Here is a 26896-nt window from a genome sequence, read left to right on the forward strand (position 1 = left end):
TAACAGTTTCACTTTCTTTATGATCTGGGAGTTTCTAAGTCTCAGCATCATAGTTATGTACGACGCTAGGAGTCCCTGCCTCTCCGAGGAACTACTGTCCCATACTAAAAACATAATTACAGTATGGGACAGTTGTCCCGCAGCGAGGCAGGGACTCTTAGCGTCGTACATAACTATGATGCTAGGAGCCCGGCTCCCCGCAGTGTGTTCGGTCCGGGACTTGCGGCCGAAATACGTTCCGTCCTTTACGGACCGAATATGCTCGTGTAAATCCGGCCTAACACACACTGATGTTAAATACTGCAGTGTAAAAGAGGCCATAGGAGTTGCTCCTTCACAACAGCTGTTCATCTAGTGAGCACAGTTGTCATGAGCTGTTGGTATCACATCTGCAGCCACGTTCCCAAATTAAAACTCCAAAATGTCATTTTTTTTAGCGCCATTCAACCATTTTCCAGTAAAATGCACTCTTTGCCCAGTTTATCTATTAACCTCTGAGTTCAAATATTATGTACTGTACTTAGTATATTCTTCTGCTTGCATAAGTTTAATCTGGGCACTCTAGATTCCTCCCAAACTCCAAAAATATATTGATAGTTTAGTTGGCTAGCTTTCAACTTAGCAGATGTGTGTGGAATTCCTGAAAATGATATTAAATCCCTCACTGAGAATTAGAACTGATGTGGGTTAATGCATTTTGTGTATAGCAATACAGAATTCTTTGGTGCTCTATTCATAAGGGAAAGCAACATACCCCACACTTTAATAATTTTTCCATCACATTTATCTAGTATTTTTATTTAATTTATTTTTTTCGATTTTTATTAATATTTTAACATTGTTATAATTCTTCAATAGTTTGTAGGCTTTCCTTGTGATCATGGGATCGCAAGTCATGGTAGGATTAAGGACTAGTGCTTTCCTTTGCAGAATAAATTGCTGAATGAAGACAAACATACTTGCTTTGTGTCACATACAACAAATGTTGGATTAACATAACATCTTTGAAGAGCATGAAAATACATTTCCTGCAACTTATAGCCTTAAATAAAGGGTTTGCTTTAGTTGGTTTTTAGAAAAGCCATATGTGTATGCAGGAGATAATCAAATGAAAATACTCTCTAAGGCCAAATAGTAATAACGCTGCCAAATAAGAACTTCAAAGGTATATGTACTGGGAGGGATTAGCAACAAATGGCCTGAGCACAGCGTTTTTTTGTGTGCAAGGAGATGAGATATTTAACACAGGTTGCCATGTCTTTATTTTGCAGTATGACTATTCAGCAGTACAGGGTATAGCTTTCTTGCAGTAAAACAAAAATAAACACCTGCTCATCTAAGCACTAAGTTACACAAAAATCACGTAAACTACGGCAAAATCTTACCATCAGACCCTGCAACAGAGCACAGAGACATCATAAGCCCTTGTATTGGGATTACTACCACGTGTCTACTCCTGTCTGACAGACTGTAACTTCTCAGAGCAGCAGCTCAAATCTAAGTGATGTATTTTTCCGTAACCCAGGCTCCAGGTTCCTTTTCGGAAAGTTGGAATAAGAAAGCATAGAGCTCTGATCTACTCTATGTCTAAACACAGCATCCCCTGGAGCCTTGAGTCATAGGCCAGTTTTACACTAATGTAATACGTTTGCATGGGTCTACATTTTACCACGGGTCTGATGACTCGTACTAACACCATCATAGGGGCTTGACCCCTGACTCAAAAAACGAGTTCTCCCTTCCTAAAAGCTGGAGAGGTACCTTAAGCCTGGGTCAGGGAATATCTCCTTGCCCTTATTACAGACACTTGGGGTATTGATAAGATTTGGAGAACATTTTCTCTACCAAAATATTTTGAGCATAATAATGGGCTGTAGTTAAGGTTATTCAAAGCAGGAAAGCTTATGAATGGCAGACAGCATGCTAAGTCCACCCTCCTGCGGCTCCTATGGAGGTAGATCATCCACTTTTTCTCTGCAAACTTCTTAGAAATGGGTGATTTTCTGACCACCATGTATCTTAGGCAATCAGAGTATAAGGACATAGCTGGAAAACCTCAATGAACTGGACTTCTGCATAAAAGTTGTCTGGGGTCATCCTTTGTCATTCTACATTGGGAGAGTATCATCACAATTATTCACGAGTGACCCATGTTATAAATTGCTTAAAATTATTTAAGAGAATTGAAAGGTACAATGATTTACTAGTAGACTAAAATCCAATAATTTATTAAAATGTTTCATTTTTTTTACTTTTCCTATTACAAAACAGGTGCAAGACAATATGAAATAGGTTATCTGCCCACTGATACACAAACACGACCAGAAACAGCTATTGTCACAAGAAAAGATCAGATTTCTCAAGAGTCACAGATAATAAAAATGTAACAGTTGCGCTATACCAGTTCTAGGGGAAGAGAAAGGTTATAACTGATTGCCTCCTCTTGCTCCAGCTTTAGATGACAGTCTCTGCAGTCTGAAATAGGATTCCTCCCCACTGAAATCCTATATCCTTTGAATCACTGTATTAGCAAAAGAAAGAAAGAAACGGACATAGTGCAACCATATCCAGGCAGCATGCAAGAATCCTTAGTGGGATTTATTTATACTCAAAATGTAAAAGTTTAAAAACAGCATGTAGGAATTTTTTAAATCATGTGGAAACAATTTACAAACCGCACGACCCGAGTTTTGTCTATACGTGCTTCTTCCGGGGGAATGCACCATGACGCCACAGAGGTTAATTCATATCCAAAAGCTATATACAAACTTCAATTTTACATATAATAAAACGCAATCATGATATATTCCTCACATATAAAACAACTTCTATATTTATGCATACAAATATATATATACATACAGTATATATATATACATATATATATGAATATATTTATATATATATATATATATATATATAATATATATATAACAATGTCAATATGCATTTATGTGAACAAACATGTACTCCATTTTGCGTTTTTTCACCTAATAAAAACAATTTCATATCTAAGTAACAATCCCTATGGAAATCAGCTATTTAAACACCTTCTATCTCTGTTTCCCGCAGTCCAAACAGACCCGGCTCCGAACTTTTTTTCATTGATAAAAATACCAACACATGAATTCTATTCACAGGACTTATATCTGCATATCTGCTTTTACTATGGGTTAATTTATTTATTTGGGCTGATAGCAACTACAGTTCATCCCTCCCATTCCCATTTGCGAAAAACCTGGTAGAACAAGAACTTTTGACAGTTCCTGCTTCCGTTTGTATTCATAGCCTTATAACATACACTAGAGGAATACTTGTACGTCTATTTTAGTTTGTGTTCATAACTTTATATTTCAAACATGAGGGAGAATTGGCTATTACCCATAATATCTACCACTTATTCTTTAAAAACTTAAATGTGTGTACACCTATTTGTATACCCTTCCTGAAAAAAACCATTTCAGATGACAAAGTGCATATAAAAGTGCATACTCCGAGTATTATATAACTATAACAGTCAAACAAATTATGTGTCTATTAGGTCTCTTGTAAGTATCCTTATAAAAGTGCATTATATGACTGTTTTAGTCTTTTAACCTATGTCTAGTGAAAGTTAATACAGTAAAGTGCATATTTAATTCCCTATACTGCTTAATATCATAAAAGTGAATATACGTGACCTATACTAATAAAAATGGCTTATAAAGGACCTGTCATGTTTGTTTGTTTTTTCTTTAAACCACATACTTCCCCTTATTCCTGGTGTCATCTCGATTCCAGCGCTGTAATTTTTATTTTTTTTGGGCCTTCCCATTGTCCTTCTACGGCCCTTGCTCCACATTGCACCTAATATTCTAATTTGAGTAAAGGTACAGAGAGGAGGAGACCTCAACTCTTCTCAGTAGGCATCACTGTGACACTGTCCAATCAGAGCAGACAACCTCACATTGATGCACAAGACCCGCTCTGATTGGACAGTGTGACAGTGATGCAGGACCCATGACAGGTCCTCATTAATTTCAAAATCTATATTTAATCTTCTTGGGGTAATTGTGCTCATATTGTAAATCCATTTTATTTCCTTTTTGCGTATTTCCTTTTCCTTATTAGTCCTGCTCCATGAGTACCTCATTAATTCAATACCCCAAAATATAAGTCTCTTGTGGGAACAACCATGATTTGTGCAGAGACACTATGGGATTTGAAACCAGTAAGTATATTATACAAATGTTCTCCCGCTCTTGTTTTTTATTTTATACCCACGTACTGGAAACCACATGGGCACTCCAGTCCGAAGATGACACCCTCATGCTCACGTTATGTCCCTATTAATCCTAAATTTCCTCCCCAGAAAATTAGACTTAAAATAAGCAATCTTCTCCCTCCCGATATTACGGCATCCCTTGCAGAAGCCATATCTTATAAACTGATTTTTAGTTGTATGATTTATGTATTCCCCTTTTAAGTGGTAAAAAACTGTGGACTACCAAATGTTTAATATTTGCAGTTTTCTAAACAAAAAAAACATTCTCCGCTGGAATGATCTTCTCCAAGATATTCCAATGCTTTCAGGATATTCCAATGCTTTCTAAAAATGTCTTTGACTTAGTTTGTATTTTTATTGAATGTCGTTTGGAAACACAAATTGGGCATTTTTCTTCATCCTCTTTTTTCATCCTTTGCTTGTTCTCAATTTTCTCTACTAGCCTATTTTTTTTCTGTATTAGTATATATTTTTTTAAAGGAACTTACCTCATAAGTTTTGTCTATTCCCTAAAATCTTCAAATTTGGAATAGTTCATTTTTATTTATGTATTTGCCCCACCGGACTATTGTCTAGCCAGGGCCGAAAAGGACAGCTCTGTTTTATCAATAAATTTATCAGTTCCTGTCTGTGGGTCTGTGAGTTTGGAGAACGTTTTGGTTCCTAATGTGCAGGTAGAAGGTTTTGCTCAAAATTCTATCACTAGAAAATTATTAATGGGTTGCACAAATAAGACAACCAAGCCACATTTCAGTCACACCACTTTAAATTCAATACACAAAAGTGTCTTAAAAGCACCTCAGCTGTTTGTTTGATCAATGTGAATGGATAAAATATAAGGCAGGGTTCCGACAGCTTTTTTTTCCCATCTATAATCGCATAAAAAAAAACACCTACAAAATGCCTGATGTTATCTATAGTTTTAAGCTTTTGTATTGCATTTTAAATATTTTTTTTTTAAACAACGTGTTTTTGTACATGCATTTTTTTAACCCCTAACCCATCATGATGTAACTTTGTCTTTATGGGTGAGAAGGGGAACCCGGTCTGCCATGTTTCTTCTTGTTCTCCTTTTATCCTCCAACTTTAATAAAATTTTTAACACTGTACAAAAAATAGTGTGAAAAATAAAACAAATAAATACCTATTCCCATTTTTTAAATAAAATAATGTAGAAAAATAAATAAATAAGCATTAGTGGTATCGCCGTGTCTGAATAATCAAAATATATTGTTTTCCATTCCATTAATTTTTTTGGGGAGAAAACCACTGCAGCTAGATGTTATTTTAAAGTCAATAATGAAATATGACAAATTCTACATACAAAACATTTTTGTTTTTGGGCAATTTGGTAGCATTTTTCAGTCAGTTGCATTTTTATCAAATTCAGCATGTTCTAGATATGGTGTTTATCTGGCGTTTTTCTTCATAGAATGTCAAAAATGCCATGAAAAATATATGTCTAAAATGACACAATAAAAATGCATGTAAAAACTGCCTTAAAAAAACGCTTGAAATACATGGCATTTTTTACATGCATTTTAAAACGCAGAAAAAAGTGTAAAGTGTGAAGGGGCCTGTTCACATCAGTGTCGGGCTTCCGTTCATCGGTTTTGTTCGACCCTTCCAACGGAGGAACCGATGATTGAAAAGCCAAACGGAAACCATAGCTTCCATATGCATTACTATTGATTTCAATGGTAATGCTTCCGTTGCAGTTGGTTTCCGTTTGTTTCCGTTCCGTAAAGGTTTCCTTTTTTTAGCGGAAACAATAGCGTAGGTGACTATGCTATTGTTTACGCAAAAGAAACGGAAACTTTATTGCAATAAAACTGCCCCATAAAATGTATGTGTGGTTTCAGCCTAAGGCTCTATTCACATTGTGTTTGCAGTGTACAGTCGACTTATGCGCAGGGAAATCTCTCAGATGCATACAACATACATATCCATAGGGTTCCGTTGATCCCATGTTATGACAAAAGTGGAAGGTATTCATCTGGTTCCTGGGGAGGACCAAATACCTCCTTGCCACGTAAGGAAACAGCAATATTATGAATGGCACATAGTAGGTGGGGACTTGCTCACAGATTTTGCATTGGGGCCAAGAGCTTAAGGATTTGTCTCTGCAGTTCCTAATTGCTAAGAAATAATTAGTAAGGCAGAAAACCTTCTTAGAAATAGCCTATTTAATACTGAAAAAGTAATCCCTTTTTGTATTCAGAATTTACCAAACTCTTGAATGGAACATGTTTTGTGGTAAATAGCTGTTTTACGTTCTTTTGAGTGTAATATATTTTTAGATTTTTTTCTCTACTAAACAACTTGATATTAAGCTGTATTAAAAGCACTATTTTATATTTTACAAAACTAGAATCTACATCTGAAAAAAGAGGCATAAATACATCTACAAGTTTAATTTAAATGGAAATTGTTTTTCTACAGCAGTAGAGATATATATAAAAAAAGATGGTGCAGCACAGCAGCAGGAAATACCTCACGGTTGGTGCAAGCTTCAGAGGAATGACCCTTATTCCTCACAGTCATAAACAAAATAGGGCAAGGAAGCAGCACTCCACAAAATGAGAAATGTATTCACCGAGCAACACCACAACTTTTCACCCTTTCTGTGAAAAAGCCCTCATAGACAGGGTGAAACGTTGTGGTGTTGCTTGGTGAATGAATTTTTTGTTTTCTGTAGTGTGGCTTTCTTAGCCTATTTTGTTTATATATATATATATATATATATATATATATATATATATATATATATCACACTCCAAAATACGAGACAGCACTCCAGTTGTAGTGAAAAATAGGATCACTTTAATCACCCTTTGTGACGTTTCAGCCCTACTCCATGGGGCCTTTCTCAAGCAATTTCTCATTGCTTGAGAAAGGCCCCATGGAGTAGGGCTGAAATGTCACAAGGGGTGATTAAAGTGATCCTATTTTTCACTACAACTGGAGTGCTGTCTCGTATTTTGGAGTGTGCTGGTTATTTGGGACACTGGTCGAGTGTCCGCACGTGGTGTGTGGTCAATAGAACACCTGTAGCTGGTCGTCTGGCTCAGAGCCCAATGTCGTGCAAACGCCTTCTGATGGTTTGTGTCGACACTGGTTGACGCCCTAGGCTTGGGTTGTGACGTCCAATTTCACTTGCAGTACAGAATGGATTACTACGCACTATTTTTCCAATCAGACGATCCATCCTTGCTATCATTCCCGTTCGTTGTTCTCCCAACCTCCAGGACACACAACGTTGAACAGTGCTGACATCTCAGTCTAGGGCGTGTAGCGATCTGTCGGAGTGATAAACCAAGGTCTCTCAGTTCAAGTATTCTGTCCCTCTCAGTTTGAGACAAGTAGCGATAACTGGCACGTCAATGAACAGTAGGCATCGCACAATCATCCCACACCACTTGATCTGATTTTTGAGGTTTCATGTGGCTAAAAACTTTGCTTTCAATCTGGCTTTTTTGTCCTTCCCACATGCCACAGATTGGAGCTATGTGCTTGAAAATGTGATCATTTGCAGAGCTTTGCAATATCTGCTACTTCCTCGATTTGCATAACATTACGGCTTGCCCTTCTTGGTGTTGCAATTTCAATGTTGATGTATATATATGTTTTGAAGAAAATCCCACAGCACTCCGTGTTAGTGAAAAAAATGGTGGTTTATTAAGCCAGCACAAGCTGCAACGTTTCCGTCCTGCTATAGGACCTTTATCAAGCATAGTGATACAAGCAATGTGTGAACCATATATAGTGAGTGTCTCATTAACATAATGAGTAAACATTAAGGGCGGGTTCACACATGGCGGAATTTCACTTAAATTCCGCTGCGGACACTCCGCAGCGTTATTCCGCAGCGGAGCCGTTTCTCCATTGACTTTCACTTTAATTTAGCAGTGTTCGTTTACACGATGCGTACAATTCCGCTGCGGAGCATAGGCTGCGGAGCGGAATTTGGTGTCCGCAGCATGCTCTGTCTGTTGCGGAGCAGTGGCGGACTCATGGCGGAATTTCTCCATTGACTTCAATGGAGATTCTAAGTTCCGCAATGAAGTCCGCAGCTGTCATGCACATGTCATGTGTGCTGCGGATGCGTCTTGCTTTTTTAACTTGACATTTCTTCATTCTGGCTGGACCTATGTATTTCTAGGTCTACAGCCAGACTGAGGAAGTCAATGGGGCTCCCGTAATGACGGGAGCGTTGCTAGGAGACGTCAGTAAATAGTCACTGTCCAGGGTGCTGAAAGAGTTAAGCGATCGGCAGTAACTGTTTCTGCACCCGGGACAGTGACTACCGATCACAATATACATGTATCTGTAAAAAAAAATGAAGTTCGTACTTACCGAGAACTCCCTGCGTCTGTCTCCAGTCCAGCCTCCCAGGATGACGTTTCAGTGTAAGTGACGGCTGCAGCCAATCACAGGCCAAGCACAGGCTGCAGCGGTCACATGGACTGCCGCGTCATCCAGGGAGGTCGGGCTGGATGCCGAAGGAGGGACGCGTCATAAAGACAACGGGCGGTAAGTATGAATTTCTTTTACTATCACTAGGGAAAGTGCTGTCCCTTCTCTCTATCCTGCACTGATAGGGAGAAGAGAAGCACTTTTCCTGCAGTCCGCAGCGGCCAGTCCGCATCAATGTACTGCACATTTTGTGCAGATCCGCAGCCGTAATCCGCAACCCGGATTAGGTGCGGCATTGATGCGGACAGTTGCGGAGGAATTCCGCCATGTGTGGTCATGCCCTAAGACAGAATATATAACAAAACCATACTGATATACATTCCTCTGCTTCTGATCTTGTGATGTAATTGAGCAGATTTGTGTTGTCAGAATTTTTATCTTCCCATATTATATAATCACTCATTTTTAGGCTTGATTAGGTGCATTTATTTAGGTGCGTTTTTTACAGCTCTTTTTGCAGTGTCATTTTGGGTGTTTTTCAAACCCAAAAATTATGCAGTCAAACATCTAAATATCTATATGCACATAGCAAAATCTTTTGCTTTTTTGTGATTGGGTATGACATTTTCTTATGATATTTTTAAAAACATCAACATGGTATTATTTAAAAACGTCAATAAAAACATCATATAATCAAATATAAAACTTTAGAAACTGCCATAGTTTTTTTTATAGGCATTACGTCTTAATAGCAAAAAAAACAAAACACCTGTGTTAACCTAGTCTAAGTTCTCATGCACGGCAGAGCCCAGAGCACGGAGACTGTACGGCAGTGCACGGATCGTCTACAGCTCCTTTAGAACAGGTTCAGTCAGACTGCATGTGTGCAGAGATATTCTTCCCTAGGAGAAATTAAGCATGAACATGTTGAAGAGAAAATAGAATGAGGACAATAATCAAAAAGATGGGTGGATAACGCTAACAATAACAGAAATTATAAACTTGAAGAAACGAAAAAATGAAACAAATGACAGGACATTGTGGTTAATATGGGGACCATAAGTCAAAACTAATCGGACCTCAAATAATAATGATAATAATAAAGACAGAAGCTGCAATGATGAAGAACATTAAAATATGCAGTATTTAAACTGGTCTAGAACAAACTAGTTTGCACACTAAATTCTGTGATTATCAGTGTTAGTTGTCTTCTGTGGTCTTCTTGTTGTCTTCTGTGGTCTTCCAGACCTTTTAGCGTTGCTGTGTTCGCCAATTTAGCAATTTTCATTTTTTTAAGAATTATGCAAATTTATGATTTTTTTCCATAAAGTTCAACACCAACACCAGACCTTAATATGTTATAGAAGTAACCAATAATCAGGCCTCACCTGATGATGAAAACTGCTTATCAGTCGCCTGTCCAATTACTTTTCAGCCTGTAAAATGGAGGGACTATGTAAAAAATGGCTTCAATTTCTAAACGGTTAATGCAATATTTTTGTTAAACCCTTAGAATGAAAGCTGGAAGTCTACACTTCAATCACATCTTAACTAATAAATATATATATATATATATATATATATGTGTGTGAGTATGTGTGTGTGCGTGTGCTTTAATTCTATGAATGTATTGAAATGTTAATGTATTTAACTCTTTTGTTTTGTAGGAGTTATTAGGACAGCACTACCAAACATGGACAGGGAAGCCCGAGAACATTATTCTGTTGTTATTCAAGCAAAGGATATGGCGGGTCAAGTTGGAGGACTCTCTGGGTCAACTACTATCAATGTTACACTTATTGATGTCAATGATAATCCACCAAGATTTCCTCAAAGTATGAAGGTCCTTTTTCTTTCTTTTTCTTAAAAATCATACTATTTACATAATGTCAAGGCATAACTTTATGTGTTGTGTTCTCTCAGGACTTAAAAAAAAAACAGCTAACATTTTTATCTAAATTTATCTAGATGTCAAGGTGTATAATTATAAAGTAAACTATTCTTAAACCAATAAGATGGCCCTAAAGGGTAAACCTAGTGAATACTAATATTGCCTACCAGTGGACAGAAAGCTGATGCCACATGAGGGAAGTCCTTTCTTTGAGTGTCTTCTCAGTCTCCAGTTTAGTGACATGTATAATGAGTCCTCGTAGTGCATGCTTTGTTAATGCTACTATATCCATGGTATAGAATAAAAAATAAACTTGTCTCATGCCAGGTGTACTAGAAAGAAACACTTCAGTCAAAACAGTTACCCTGTGTTATGTTTAGAGCTGGGCTAGAGGCATCATTGCATGGCACAGAGATTCAAAGAACACCAAAAAAAAAAAAGAATCCTTGTATCATAAACCAGCCTTCTAGGCCCTACACTAGGCATTATACAGTTTATCAGTTTTCATGTAAGGAGTGGGGGATAAAAAGATGAATGGATAGTTAGTTTGATGGATAGCTCTTTTTCGCCCAATCCCATATCTGAGATATATTTTGGACAGTGAAACTCCAATAGGGTTTAGGAAGGAATTGTTAATAATCTTATACTTCATTGATGGTGGAGAATCTCTAACTTTGTGAACTGATGTCTACCATGTCTAATAACTGAATGTATATATTTTTTGATTACATTTTTGTAATAGTCCAATCTCTTTCCATAAATAGTGATGAAAGTACGAGATAAACATTGTGTTATATGAATTTTAAGGTTTTTGATGTTACCAAAATTATATGATGTCAAATGTTACTCATGTTTATGAGGTAGAAACCCTTATTTGGTATAGTCATTATTCATATGCAGGCTCAATGACATTTATATTGTCTAGAGGGGCTAAATACTGATAAGCCAAATTGGAATAAAAAATCCCTGACTCTATAAAATGTTCAGAGAAAATTGATTATGTGGCAAAAAAACAAACAAAAAAAAATGATTTGTGTATGTCAAATATATTATTCTCATTAGCACTGAGGAGAATATGGTATGTAACCTTAATTGATCCAACATTTTGGCTATAACCAGCCTGTGCATTCTACCAGCTTACTCATTGACCATGTTGATATGTCATATTTTAATAGGTCAGATTTCCATTAACACATTATTTTGTATTTATGGATATTATCTTGCATTGCTGAATAACTGTAGTTACAGTACTTCATAAAACAAGTCTAACATAGACTTTACTTGCCGTTTGAATCTACTGTATATCAAGCTCTTGAGATTACATTTGTGCTGTTTTAACAATGGAAGTACCGTACACTCACATGTGTTTTATCACAGTGTGGTGACACTTAACCCAGTGGAAACAACATTTCTGACACATTGTTATTCTTGTCTCATTACTTGCAAAAAAAAAAAAGTGATACAAAACTGCAATCTGTGAAAGCTAAACATATATATATATATATATATATATATATATATATATATATATATATATATTGAATGACAATTTGAATCAATTTTTTGTTTATGATTGGAAAAAAGAATAATAAGCTAATAGAAATATACAATTAATAAACTAAATGTGTACCAAGATTTTTTTATTATTATTATTATATTTAATTGTTTTTGCTTTAAGGTACATGCATGCAATCAAGGTTTAACTATGAGTGACATCTACATACAACATTTTTATTGCCATTAGCCAATTGGGACCACATGGGTTATCTGCTAAATGGCCTGTTCCGAGAATATTTTAGCAGCAATGTAGTCAAGTGGATCCACAGATGTTGAAGGACAACTATGTGGCAGTTAAATACATACATTTTAAATTGAGTACAATATGTAGTATTACAGAAAACATTTAAGTAATGTAATATCTCCAGCTAAACCCTTGTTCTAATTGGGAGTTGTGTGAATGACTGCAGAGTTGAAATGAAGAACACAGCAGCCTGTAGGTACAGTACTGTAAGACCTCATGCACATGTCCGTATTAGGGCATGTTCAGACGTGGCAGAATTCTGCAGACACTGTCTGCATCAATGCCGCACATAATCTGCGTTGCAGATTGCGTTGTGCCTTTGCCTAAAATCTGAAGTAAAATGCTGCGGATTAGTCTTTGCGGATTAAAATGAAGAGTACTTCCTGCTGTCTTTTAGAACATTCCATCTCAGTCTGGCTATAGACCTCGAAACACATAGGTCCAGCCAGAATGATGAAATATCCTGGTATGGAAAGCAATCCGCAACGCAACACACATAACATCTGCGGATTTCATTGCGTAATTTTTCAACTCCATTGAAGTCAATGGAGAAATTACGCAACAGCCAGTGTATGCTGTGGACACCAAATTCCGCACAGCAGCCTATGCTCCGCAGCGGAGTTATCCACAACATCTGCACGAAGATAACTAAAAAGGTGTGGAAACCAATGGACAGACTGTCTGCTGCAGATTTCCAGTGCGGACTGTCCGCAGCGGAATTCCACAGCAATTCCGCCACGTGTGAGCATGCCCTTATGACTGCACAAGTTCAGAGAGCCATCAAAAACCTATGGACTATGTTATAGCTATGTATGCCTCCAATGTGATACAATTTCAAATATTATGGCATGCTACATTGAAAACTTTATTATAGAGGTACAGATGTAGCCAAGTTTATCTTGACTCTGATAACTTGCTGCAGCGTGATATCACAAAACAAAAGCCAGGGAAAAGTCATTGAAAAAGTCAATTTAAAGTTTCTTGACACCGTGTAATTAATGCGTTAAAAGTCAAGATAAAGATGGCTACATCTGTATTCTCCCAAAGAAGCAATGCTTCTAGGGGATAATATCTCTGTAATACAGTACCATACAGAAGCACAGAGAGTACCTGCGACTTCATAGTATGGAACTGTAGGGACTCTGTGCTCTGGTCTACAGGCTCCCTGTATACAGATCCTTAATGTGCATAAGACCTTAGCCAGCAAGACCCAGATAACAAATGATTTGTCTTCAGATGATTACATTAGACTAGTGTTTTGGATTATGTTGCTGAATTGAAAAGGAAAGGAGCATAACTGCCATAAATGGATTCAATAAATGTAGAAAATCAATCAGGTGTTGCATATTTTCTAGTTTATTAGAGTACACACATATATATATATATATATATATATATATATATATATATGTATTTATTTATTTATGATAAAGACAGGCCTAAATTAATTGCTGTGTTTTGAATTTTCAATGTGATGTAATACAGAGAAATATCTGCAAAAATAGCAACTAGGAACCATTTTGTCCCTAATGTAAGTTCCCAAACAGTCTTTTTCACTCTGCGTTTTTATTTGAAGCTACATTTTATCACTTGCAGTTGAACTCATTTTTCTTTATCATTCAGCAGCTGATGCCTGTGATACTATATTTTCAGATAATCGAGCTGTAGTTTTTAGTCAGGATTCAGTGCAGCAGATTTCAATATAATATATGCAGGCTCAGTAGTGGAAAATGATTTCATCTCATCTTGAGGAGTAATTCCGGAGCATACCTCACAAAGACTTTAAGGCTTAGCTTTAATAGTGTGATTGCGATTCATGGCTAGTCACAGTTGGTATCAATTCAAATGTGGTACTTTGTTCTTGGTTTAACTGTAAAGAAAGGAAGCTTTCAAGCAATACATCAAAATAAAAGTATTTCCTAATGAAAGTTTTATTTTTCCTTTGTAAAGAATGGAAATGTAGCAAATAAAGTACAACTTGTATTCAACTATCAGCTTTCCACAAGTAAATGATAAATGATTCATTACAACCAATGCTATTGTACTAAGGCAGAAAATCATTTGGTTTTGCTTCATTATTACGATAAAGTTGTTTATACTTACCAGAGAAACTATTTATTTTGCTGCATTCTTCATAATCATATAGAAAATGATTAGGTATGACTAGGGAAAAAAAAATTCTTGAAAATGTATTAATTTAAAAGTATAAAGGCATTTTTTTGATCTTTGGAGTTGTTCCCTTTAGAGGCTGGTGTAAAAGAGGAAAAACTAAGCACATCTCTATAATACACTCTCCACATTACACATTTCCGGGAAGTCTTGTAGATGGGTACTGGCCTAGATTGATGAGGTGTGCAAAATTACCATTTTAACACATATGCATGCTAACCAAATGCATAGACTTACACACACAGTCACACCTACACTACATACAGGCATGTACACATAAGACCCTACTCACATTATGTGATTTAAATTTAGCGGGTATGCCAGGAAAGCTCCCGGCGTACACGCTGAACGTGTTCATGGGGCTGCTTTAGACCGATGGAGGCAAAAAGAGTGTCCTTTTGTCTTCCGTCGGGCTGGTATACGTTGGTATAGCTTTTTAATAATTTTTTTATACAAAACAAGTAGGAGATTCCAGTGCTGAAATTCAGATGATCAATGTCTATAAAAAGTTTACTTTTATTAATCCAACATTAAAAGTCCACGGAATTTAGTCATGATATGTCAGGAAATTAGCTTACGCGTTTCAGACTTGCATCCTAAATAATAGCTTGCACCTGTACGAGGGCTGGTTCCGTAAAAACCCTAGTTTAAGAATCATGTGACTAAAATGTCTAGTGATCAGCTGATCCACTATCATGGGATATGACCAACTGATGAATTATCGTGTGATGCGATCAGCTGATCCACTATCATGTGATCTGATCAGTTGATCCACTTTCATGTAATGTGACCAGCTGAGCATCAGTCACTGGTAAGCATACATTTGTTTCATATATATGTTGAAAGACATTCACTTGTTTATCCTGCTATACATGTAAAAGAACAAATAATTTTAGTCATACAGACACAGATTTTGCATGAATATGGTTTCAAAACTGCATCAAATCTTCAGATTTAAAAAGGTAATTCAAACAAATATGGCGGTACTTCCTATTCTCACTTTTCCCAAATGGCTGCCATAGCTGAATGGGGAAAAATCTAAATCTCTGTAAATATAATAAACATAATTAGCAAACTTTGGCGATTGGTCTTCTGGTTTTCTGGCCTATGGTAATCTTTACATTTTGGGTGTAAATCCTCTTTAATTTATTGGTTCCAGTACTCTAAGATAGTACACATTTTTACCTAGATGAATACCTGATTACTAGGGTATAAATTAAGGAAATGTATTAAGGTCAACTGTTTATTAATTGTAAATCTACAGTATAATATAGCTATGGAAAAGCAGAACAAAATAATCGACCAATTTAGCATCAGAGGGGAATAAGACCTTCACATATTTTCAGTCAGTCAAACTAGTTCCCTGGCTTAATCACTCATTAATCATAGGTCATACTGAACTCATAATTTTCAATCATAAGAACAAAGTTAAATATATGTAACTTTGTATCGTGTATATCATAAAGATGTAATGATTGGTCCCTGGTATGAATTTTAAGAACCATTAAAAATATAAATTGTCTATTTCTATGCAGATCATGAATGTTACAAAAAAAATATGGTAAAAAGACTATTAACTTGCACATAGTTATATTAGAGTACAATGCAAGGGTTCTCTCATCTGTCATATTTTTGTTTAGAGTACAAAATAATTTACTTATTCTATCCGGACACATGAAGTTCACCAAATGTGGTACCTATCATCAAACCCACAGGTATTCTCCCCTGTTGCACAGTGTTAGAAAACGTTCCTGTGTTTCAATTTCTCATCATTTTTAATATCTCTTGATATTCGGTGAATAGGAACTTTCCTCTTTGCTTCCAAAGGGCTGGTACAGACCTAAAATTTCTTACAGCTGAGATTTTGCTGCAATGGTATCCATTTTCGACAATCCTCTGTGAGATAAACAGCCTAGGTGCCTGGTTGATACATTTCACCTACATTGAAACAGTAATGCAGTAGGCTGATCAATACAGGAGGATTGCATAAACTGGATAGGATTGCTTAAATAATTGTAGCAAACTCCACTATGAGAGGTAGGGCACTTTCACATGGCAGTATTTTGGTCAGTATTTTGCATCAGTATTTATAAGCCAAAACTAGGAGTAAAACCTATACAAGATGAAAAGTATAATGGACATATTTGCTCCGTTTTCCGTGTTATGGATCAGCTCTCGATTTTGGCTTTCAAATACTGAAGCAAAATAATGACCTAAATACTGGCATGTAAAAGAAGCCGTACAGTGGCGCTTGAAAGTTTGTGAACCCTTCAGAATTTTCTATATCTCTGCATAAATTTGACCTAAAACTTCATCAGATTTTCACACAGGTTTTAAATGTAGATAAAGATAACCAAATCAAGCAAATGAGTGAAGAATATTAGACTTGGTCATTTATTTATTGAGGAAAATGATCCAATATCACATATCTGTGAGTGTCATAAATATGTGAACCTTTGCTTTCAGTATCTGGTGTGACCCCCTTGTGCAGCATTAACTGCATCTAAGCGTTTCCGGTAATTGTTGATTAGTTTTGCACATCGGCTTGGAAAAATGTTAGCACTTTCCTCCGTACAAAACAGCTTCAACTCTTTTATGAATGAAACAACAGCCCTGTCTGTATGTGAACAAGAATATTTTCAACCAAAGAAAAAAAACTACAAGAAGCTTTCATCATAATTGTATACAAAAATTTCTTCTTTTTTTTTCTTTTTATCAAGAACCACTCTTGTTCAGGGATTGAATTTGAGATTGCAGTTTAGTCCCATGTACTTGTATATGGCTTAGCTGCAATATTAGACAAGAGTCTGTTATTAAAAAAACCAAAACTGTATATATCACAATTCTTTAAAATTTATTTAGGCATAGTTACTCGTTTGAAACAAACATTTACAAATAACTGTTCGTTTTCACACATTTTATTTTAAGATCATTCTGCCGACTGTCTTATGTATGTATAAAGATCACTGTTTCTTCACAAATGTTTCCACAGAACATTACCAACTATATGTTCCAGAATCAGATCGAGTTGGCTCGGCTGTTGGAAAAATCAAGGCCAATGATGCAGATGTTGGACTTAATGCTGACACCAGGTACTCCATCGTCAATGGAGATGGTGTGTTCTCTATATCCACTGATAAAGAAACAAGGGAGGGAATCCTTATGCTTAAAAAGGTAAATTGTTTGCTTTGATAATAGGTTCATAGATATAGTTCACTTAAAATCAGTGCTGTCTAAATCCATAATTTCCTGACTTGTAGAAATGGTAAATTTATTGAGCAAGCCCGTATCAAATGAATGATTAAAGATGTCTTGAAAATTTGGAACAAAAATATAAGTTGTATCTGTATGAAGTAAAATACTGTACCTGATAAGACAACACGTTTTTTTCCGCTTATGCAATAGAATTGTTTCTAATGTTATAGTTTGCTTAATGGATTTTATCTGTAGGAAAACCACCCGTTGACCCAGAGGAAGGCAAAAAACAGCCTTGAATGGCATATACCAATTTGCCATAAAGTGGAAATAAAAATCTTCCTTCCCTTTACTGGCAATTGGAACAATACCTGGATCAATATTCTACATTAATACAAGTATCCCTTTATATTGTGTTTTTCAAGGACGATCCACACTTTCAGCCATTAGCAAATTATGTGGGAGCAGGTACCATAAGTTTACAGTTCTGAAATTAAAGTAATTATTTTTAAATTTTGAGATGAAATGGCTCTTCCCTTAAGCGCAAGCCGTGACCCAATTTTCTCTGTGGTGTCTGCAAAAATAATAACTTATCACATTGTGTTTTCTCTGGGTCATTTAAATATTTCTATAAAGATATCATATCAACCATTCTTGTCTCTAGCATAAATAAATTTAGTTTTTATAACCTTTCTTCATAATTGAGATCTCGCATTCCTCATATTAATTTGGTTTACCTTTTTTGAAATTTCTTCAGCTCCCTAAAGTCTTTTTTATGGACAGGTGCCCAAAACAGGACTGCATATACAAGATACAACCAGTCCTTTATAAAGGGGTAAAATAATATTGTTTTCTTTAGAAGCCATACCTTTCCTAATACAGGAAAATATCTTGCTAGCTTTTGATGCAGCCGACAGGCATTGCAAGCTATAATTTTGTGTATTAACGATAATTACACTTTTTTAAATTACTAAGCTAAGTTCTCAAAGAACACAAGGATGTAATCCATCAGGTCCAACAGCTGTATACACATTTTTTTTTTCAAAACTTTTTTCAAAATTATCTCATTTAGCAAAGACAAGTCATGAGTTATGCTGTAAGCAGTAACAGTCAATCAGCAAAACATATTTAACAGCTTTGCGTCCTCAATATCACCTGCGGCCAAATTACCTTCTATATCAGTTATGAGACCAACTTTTTTAGTAAGCGCTTTTTTACTATTAATATTGTTGGAATTTGGTTTACTCTTCTCTACAATTTGCTTCTCATTTACTACTCTAGCTTGTCTAATTGTATTATTGCGGCTTTTATTGCAAACCTTGTAGATCATAAATGCAGATTCTGTTCCTTCCCTATTAGGGCATGGCCAGACGTAGCGGATTTGCTCTGGAATTCCGCTGCGGACACTCCGCAGCGGAAATCCGCAGCGGACCCGTTTCTCCATTGCCTTCCACAGCTTTGTGGTTGGGTTCGTTTGCACGTTGCGGACAATTCCGCTGCGGAGCATAGGCTGCGGTGCGGAATTTGGTGTCCGCAGCATACATTGGTTGCTGCGGACGTGTGGCGGACTGGTTGCGGACTCATTGCGGAATTTCTCCATTGACTTCAATGGAGATTCAAAATTCCGCAATGAAGTCCGCAGATGTAATGTAGATGTTATGTGTGCTGCGGAGCGTATTGTTTTTTTAACATGACATTTCTTCATTTTGGCTGGACCTATGTGTATTTCTAGGTCCACAGCCAGACTGAGGAAGTCAATGGGGCTCCCGTAATTACGGGTGACTACGTGTTTGCACCCATAATTACGGGTGACTACGTGTGTGCACCCGTAATCACGGGAGCTTTGCTAGGCGACGTCAGTAAATAGTCACTGTCCAGGGTGCTGAAAGAGTTAAGCGATCGGCAGTAACTGTTTCTGCACCCTGGACAGTGACTATCAATCACAATATACATCAACCTGTAAAAAAAATAGTAGTTCATACTTACCGAGAACTCCTTGCTTCTTCCTCCAGTCCGGTTTCCCAGGATGACGTTTCAGTCTAAGTGACGGCTGCAGCCAATCACAGGCTGCAGCGGTCACATGGACTGCCGCGTCATCCAGGGAGGTCGGGCTGGATGCCGAAAGAGGGACGCGTCACCAAGACAACGGCCGGTAAGTATGAAATTCTTTTACTTTCACTAGGGAAAGTGCTGTCCCTTCTCTCTATCCTGCACTGATGGAGAGAAGGGAAGTACTTTCACCTCAATACGCAGCGGCTAGTCCGCATCAATTTAATGCCCATTTTGGGCAGATCCGCAACAGAATCTGCAACGCATTGATGCGGACAGTTGCGGAAGAAATCCGCCACGTCTGGGCATGCCCTTAAAGTTTTTAAAAGTTTTATTTTTTGCCTTTATTATATTTTTACCTTTGCTTTTGTACTTGCTCCCCACTGGAATAAACTGGCTACTATGTAATTTTATGATCCCTTTAAACACTGCACATTCTCCCCCAGTACCCTTATTCTAGAGTCCAAATCTATAGACTGGAGTGATGCCCTTAGCTTAGAAACATAAGCCTTTTTGACAATAAAGAGGCTCTGTCACCACATTATAAGTGGGCTATATTGTACATGATGTGATCGGCGCTGTAATGTAGATTACAGCAGTGTTATTCATATAGAAAAACAATAATTTTTTACGGAGTTATAACCTATATTAGCTTTATGCTAATGAGTTTCTCAATGGACAACTGGGCGTTATTTACTATATGGCCAAGTGGGCATTGTACAGCGGAGTGTATGACGCTGACCAATCAGCGTCATACACTTCTCCCCATTCATTTACACAGCACATAGCGATATAGCTATATCGCTATGTGCAGTCACATAAACACACTATAACGTTACTGCAGTGCCCTGACAATAAATATACATTACCTCAAGCCAAGACGTGATGTGTATTCAGAATCCTGACACTTCTGTAGCGTCTCTGTGATATTTACAGCAAGGCAAGCGTAATCTCACGAGATTACGATGTAACCTGTCATTTCAAGCGAGATTACGCTTGCCTTGCTGTAAATATCACAGAGACGCTACAGAAGTGACAGGATTCTGAATAGACATCACGTCCTCGCTGGAGGTAATGTATATTCATAGTCAGTACACTGCAGTAACGTTATAGTGTGTTTATGTGGCTTTTTTATATCATGGTGGCTACTTAAAATATTGATGTCAGGCAACTCTGGTTTGGGATGTAGTACCTATTGTTACAGAAAGTAAATATTTTAAGTAAAATTATGAAGAATAATTAGTATGTTATTATTTTACTTTCAGGGTCGGTGAAATATGGAAAAGTTGAATATTGTTAGTGATGTTATTTTGCCTCTTACTAAATTTCTGGAATCGGAATTCCATTTTTTTGTGTTAAAAAAACTTATATGCAGTATTGCCATTTTTGTTAAGCTGCTTTTTAGCTACCTGTATATTGCAGTGTTTCTAGTTAAAGCTTAGAGAATATATATATATATACAGGGCCAGCCTTAGGGGTGTGCGACCTGTGCCTTCGCACAGGGCGCATCACTCCAGCATGTGGAAGGGGACGCTGCGCTGGCTCCCCTCCCTTGCTTGTTTCAGAAGCGCCCGGGCCGTTGACCCAGCAGTCGCCTTTACGGCCGGGCGCTTATTCAATCAGCAAGGGCACTATAGCAGAGCAGGGAGGTGTCTCCCTGCTCTGCTATCTACTAGCACCACTGTTGCTCCCTGAAGGAGCGGAACCTCCGTGTGGCCAGGAATTCCGCTCCTGGAGTGCTCCGCTTGATGTCTCTGTCCACATATGGACAGTGACATCAGGGGAAACTTCTGAAGCTGAATCTCCGTCCAAAGCATTGCAGATACTGTGACCGGGGATTCCACTGCAGGAGAAGCCAATGACATCACTGTCCATAAATGGACACAGACAATAGGAGCTTCTCCTGGAGTGGAATCCCCGGTCACAGCGTCGGCAACGCTGTGGATGGGGATTCCGCTTCAGGAGTTTCCCCTGATGTCACTATCCATATATGGACAGAGAAATCAAGCAGAGCGCTCCAGGAGCGGAACCCCAGGCCACGCGGGGATGCCGCTCCTTCAGGGAGCTACAGTGGCGCTATCTACAGGAAGAAGGGGGATGCTATCTACAAAGGGGCTGTGGGCTGTGTGGCACTACCTACAAGGGGGCTGTTGGCTGTGAGACACTACCTACCAGGGGGCTGTGTGGCACTCCCTACAAGGGGACTGTGTGGCACTCCCTACCAGGGAGCTGTGTGGTGCTCTCTACAGGTGGCTGTGTGGCGCTCTCTACAGGGAGCTGTGTGGTGCTCTCTACTGGGGGCTGTGTGGCGCTCTCTACAAGGGGGCTGTGTGGCGCCATCTACAAGTAGGCTGTGTGGTGCTAATTTACAAAGGGGCTGTGTAGCGCTGTCTACAAGGGGGCTGTCTGGCGCTACCTACAAGGGGGCTGTCTGGCGCTACCTACAAGGGATCTGTCTGGCGCTACTTACAAGGGGTCTATCAGGCGCTACCTACAAGGTGGCTGTGTGGCGCTACCTGCTAGGGGGCTGTGTGGCGCTACCTACAAGGGGGCTGTGTGGCGTTACCTACAAGGGGCTGTGTGGCGCTACCTACAAGGGGCTGTGTGGTGCTACCTAGAAGGGGCTGTGTGGCCCTACCTATAAGGGTCTGTGTGGCACTATCTACAGAGGGGATTTGGGATTGGTGGGCTGATGGTCATTTTACTGTGAGTGGGGGGCTGATGGTCTTCAAGTGGTTTCCGCCTCTGACCTCTAATTGAAATTAATAGGAGGCAGAAAATACCTGTGGCGCTCGCTTGGAGCTTTTTTTCCTGCACCTTTTTCATTAGCGTCAACGGCTTAAGAAAAAACGCAAAAAAAAGTCAAACAACGCTGTCAATTCCTGAAGGAATTTTGAGGCAGATTTTTTTTGCAATACAAAAAACGTTTGTGAACATACAGTACGAGTGTAGTGTAGTGCTTGTTTTTAGCCATTTTCTGTCTTTCTCTAAACATTTTTTGGTAGGGGTACCCTAAGGAAATGTTATTTTTCCAGTGCTGCCTCGAGTCCGAAAAGGTTGGGAAACTCTTTACTAGGCTATAGCATCACACCGGCCTACGCAAGGATCCCGTCGTGGAGTAGCTCAGTTCATCGTGGGAACAGGGCCTAGGTGAGTAGAATTTTTGTTTTTGTTTGGGGGCACTGTCTACGTGGGGGTGGTGGGGTACTGTATGGCACTGTCTACAAGGGGAAAGTGGGGGGGTGCTGTATGGCACGATCTACAAGGAGGAGGTGGGGGATTATGGCACTGTCTTCAGGGAGGCTGTATGACAAAATCTACAGGGGGGCACTATACTGTGTGATGGACAGCTTTCCGGTCCAAAAGAGTATACCTCCAGTCAGCCACTGACGACAAGGAACGCCTACCTGCTCTCAAGCATAGTAAGCCGAGTAAAAGTGTCAAAAAGATATCAAGGTGCATGCTCATGGCAATAGTATTTACAGGCCGTTCTGGCACAGCAGGGCAGGCATATATTCTTAGAAGTACAAGCCTGCATATTAGACGCAGCAGCGTAAATGCACAGATATAAGCTTAGAGATGACCTCAAAGGGCATCCCTAAGCACAAAATCTGTCATTGAAGCAATATCCGATAATAGAGGGATATGGTCTGTGATTTTAGGATAGTTATATAACCAATATCCACGACCAAGTCTAGGCATTAGTATATCAAATGCCAGTGAATTTAGATAAATAGACTGATAGATGGAATTGTCAGTGTAATTGTAATAGTATGATAATTATGCTAAACTGTTACATTTAACAGAATATAATAGAACAGAACAGAGAAATTAGTTTGAAAGCCAGAATAAAATCTGGCTGGCTTATTAAAATAGTCAAAGCCACTTATAAATGGCTATCAAATTTAACAAATAAAGCTACAATATCCAATAAATTATTATAATAAACTTGCATACATTATAGTGAATGGCAGGATAATTTCAACAATATATATTACAAAAAGGACATAATAGTGAAACCTTCATTAGGTCCATTTGGACTAAGACTACTGAGGCGAGGAATCCAACAAGCTTCCTCCTTTAATAATCAACAATTGAGATAAATATGTCTAGGACCCAGTTTTAGCACCCAAAAAGTGTATTAATGTCACCAATGTGTAGAAATCTGATATGTCTGAATAGTGGTGTCTCCTCTTTTAAATTAATTGCACTATTCCACCTTAAACGGATACAATCTGAACCTCTGTCCTTAGATATGTGGTACAATAAAGTGGAACAGCTGTTCAGACTGGAGGAATTTTGCTAGCTTAAAAACGAGATCTCATGCCAAATTTACCAAGCTGTGTAGTGCCTGTTCTCGCTATAATGTCGAATGACAAGACGGGGTAGTATCGTAGGTCGGGGAGCATATTTCTCCAACCTTCAAGTAGTGTAATTTTATCAGTACAATTATATTATCAGTACACTTAAATACAATTCTGGGTGTATTTGATTGAATGCTTATAGATGACTCGGGTGTTCCACTCCACATGTTATGTTATTTTAGTGCATATTAATGAATTGCATATATTTCAGTTATCGATACAGTCAACTGTTCCTTTCCCATTTGTACCTCCCTTAAGTTATCTTTTCTTACAATGTTGCTGAAGTACATTTTGTGCTTGCACAATTTGATTGTCCTTTGCTTTTCTATACTGATGAGTGTACGTTTATTATATCCTGCACATTGTGAAGTTGGTCAGTTATCTTTATGAGTAAAAAAATTTTTGGAATAAATGTAATCAAGCTAAAATGCTTGTAGATACGTCTTCTCAACTCTTGGATAGTTGGATAACCAAGTGCCACTAGATGTTATTTGCTTGGAGATGTGAATATGAACGAGAAATTCTTTGATGTTTTTGCTCTTCGATACGTAATGCTCACAGGGGATAGTTACATAATTACATATTTGATAAGGTTGAAAAAAGATAAAGGACCATCAAGTCCAACCTACATGTATAATCCCACGTGTTCATCTAGAGGAAATCAAAACCCCCATGAGGTTAATGCCAATTGCCTCATTAGGGTAAAACTTCCTCCCTTACTCCAAATATGGAAATCAGAATAAATCAACATCCCATCTCCAGAATATAGTACTCATGATCTGTAATATTATATTTTTTAAGAAAGGCATCATGGCCCTTCTTAAACTTGTTCAAAGAATCAACCATCACAACATCCTGTGGCAGAGAGTTCCATAGTCTCACTGCTCTGACAGTAAAGAATCCCCATCTGTGATGGTGGTGAAACCTTCTTTCCTCTAGATGTAGAGGATGCCCCCTTGTCATGGTTACAGGCCAAAGTGTAAAAAGATCATTAGAAAGATCTCTGTACTGTCCACTTATATATTTGTACATTGTAGTTAGATCGCCCCATAGCCGTCTTTTTTCTAAACTGAATAGCCCCAAGTTTGATAACCTTTCTTGGTACTGCAATCCGCCCAGTCCCTTAATTACCTTGGTCGCCCTTCTTTGTACCCATTTTAGTTCAGCCGTGTACTTCTTAAACACAGGTGCCCAAAATGGTACACAATATTCCATATGTGGGCTGACTAGTGATTTGTATAGAGGCAAAACGATGTTCTCGTCACGAGCATCTATACATCTTTTGATGATATAACATCCTATAATTCGGGATCAGCATATAGATTAGACCAATGTTTGCGAAGAATGTTGTCTGCTTATAACATAGTGAGTATATATCTGTTACCACCATCTGCTTGGTCCAGTCCATAGGAAAAGCTTCAGTTACATCATACATAGGTTATGAAAGTACAGTGTTGTACTTCCAACGCCATTAGCCCCGATACCCCTGCGGACGCTTTAATATAATAATGATTTTCCATTCTATTAGCAAATCTAATTCACTAACATTGCAGACTGCAGCCACGCTGAGTGTATATTATACAGTACATCAATACAAAATACAATGCTTGTAGACTCAGACTGTGATTCCCTTACTGAGTATATTAGCTATTGAACCTCTATCAGATCTTTAAACTATTTTTTTGTTAATTTAGTGTTTATTGAACAAAAATTTATTTTTTAACACCACTGAATCATGTAGTTAGTTAGCATGGGAAAAGTGCATCATTTGCCATTGAGACAATAAATTGGGAATAATGTTTAGTTAAAGCTTTCCACAAAACAGCCATTCAGAGCCTACAGATGTAATTGTTATGGGTTTGTACCACATGTTCTAATATCATAGTACATACAAATGAATACCTTATACAGATAATTAGACATGTGAATATTTTGAAATGAACACACTACATAATATCCACAAAAACGATGAATATTTGATAGATAAATAAACAAAAGAAAAACAAATTCATCGCTACAAGCTCAAAAGCTTTGAAAAAAAACATTGGCAGTGAGAGACAAAAACTCCTGCTGATTCCTGCCTTCCGGAGCCCTGAAAATACATAAATATTTACGAAAGAGAACCATGAGCCAACACTATGTTCTAGCTATCTCATTCCTCTTCTAACAGAAGTACTGATGAAACATATCAATAGGATTATAAGAACTAAAGGAATGTGTATCCGAACTGTGCCTTTGAATGAGCCTAGCATCTGGGTGTACATCACATGGTCATGGACAGAATTGTGTCCACTGGTAGTAAACAATAAATGTTCCTACTAAATAAGAACAAGCAGAGATCTTGAAAACAGTGAGAAATGAATACAGAAAGAATATTGGAAAACTGTAGCACTCTTAATTATGCAATTAATATTAATTAAATGACAACCACTTCAACCTAATAAACATACAGAAGGAGATATTTCAAAGGAAAGCGGGCGCACAACCCCCAAAGCAACTAGTTTCAGCTTTCATTTTTCAAAAGCTAGTGGTAAATTGAAGGCATGTGATTGGCTGGCATGGAGTGCAGTTTACCTTTGAAATAGTTTTTAAACATCTCATTCAATATCTCTTTTTGACTTACAGTTCTGTAAACAGACAGAAAAAGTCTAATTTGCTCCAATGAGATTGCTCACATGAAGTCTGGAAAAATGTATGCCTGGGGGTGGCCCTATTGGAGGCACAGACTTCCTTCCTGTATTGTCTGT

At 37.9% G+C, this 26896-nt stretch overlaps 1 protein-coding gene across 1 annotated transcript in view; it reads left to right on the plus strand.

Annotated features, from left to right (window-relative positions):
- CDH18 (cadherin 18) overlaps nucleotides 1-26896 on the plus strand; it is a 523245-nt gene that overhangs the window by 358005 nt on the left and 138344 nt on the right. The window contains exons 5-6 of the mRNA XM_075826752.1: nucleotides 10348-10515; nucleotides 17534-17715. Of these exons, the coding sequence (XP_075682867.1) occupies nucleotides 10348-10515; nucleotides 17534-17715 (350 nt within the window). The remainder of the gene's footprint in view (nucleotides 1-10347; nucleotides 10516-17533; nucleotides 17716-26896) is intronic.

This window comes from Rhinoderma darwinii, chromosome 5, assembly GCF_050947455.1.
Source record: "Rhinoderma darwinii isolate aRhiDar2 chromosome 5, aRhiDar2.hap1, whole genome shotgun sequence".
Lineage (NCBI taxonomy): Eukaryota > Metazoa > Chordata > Amphibia > Anura > Rhinodermatidae > Rhinoderma > Rhinoderma darwinii.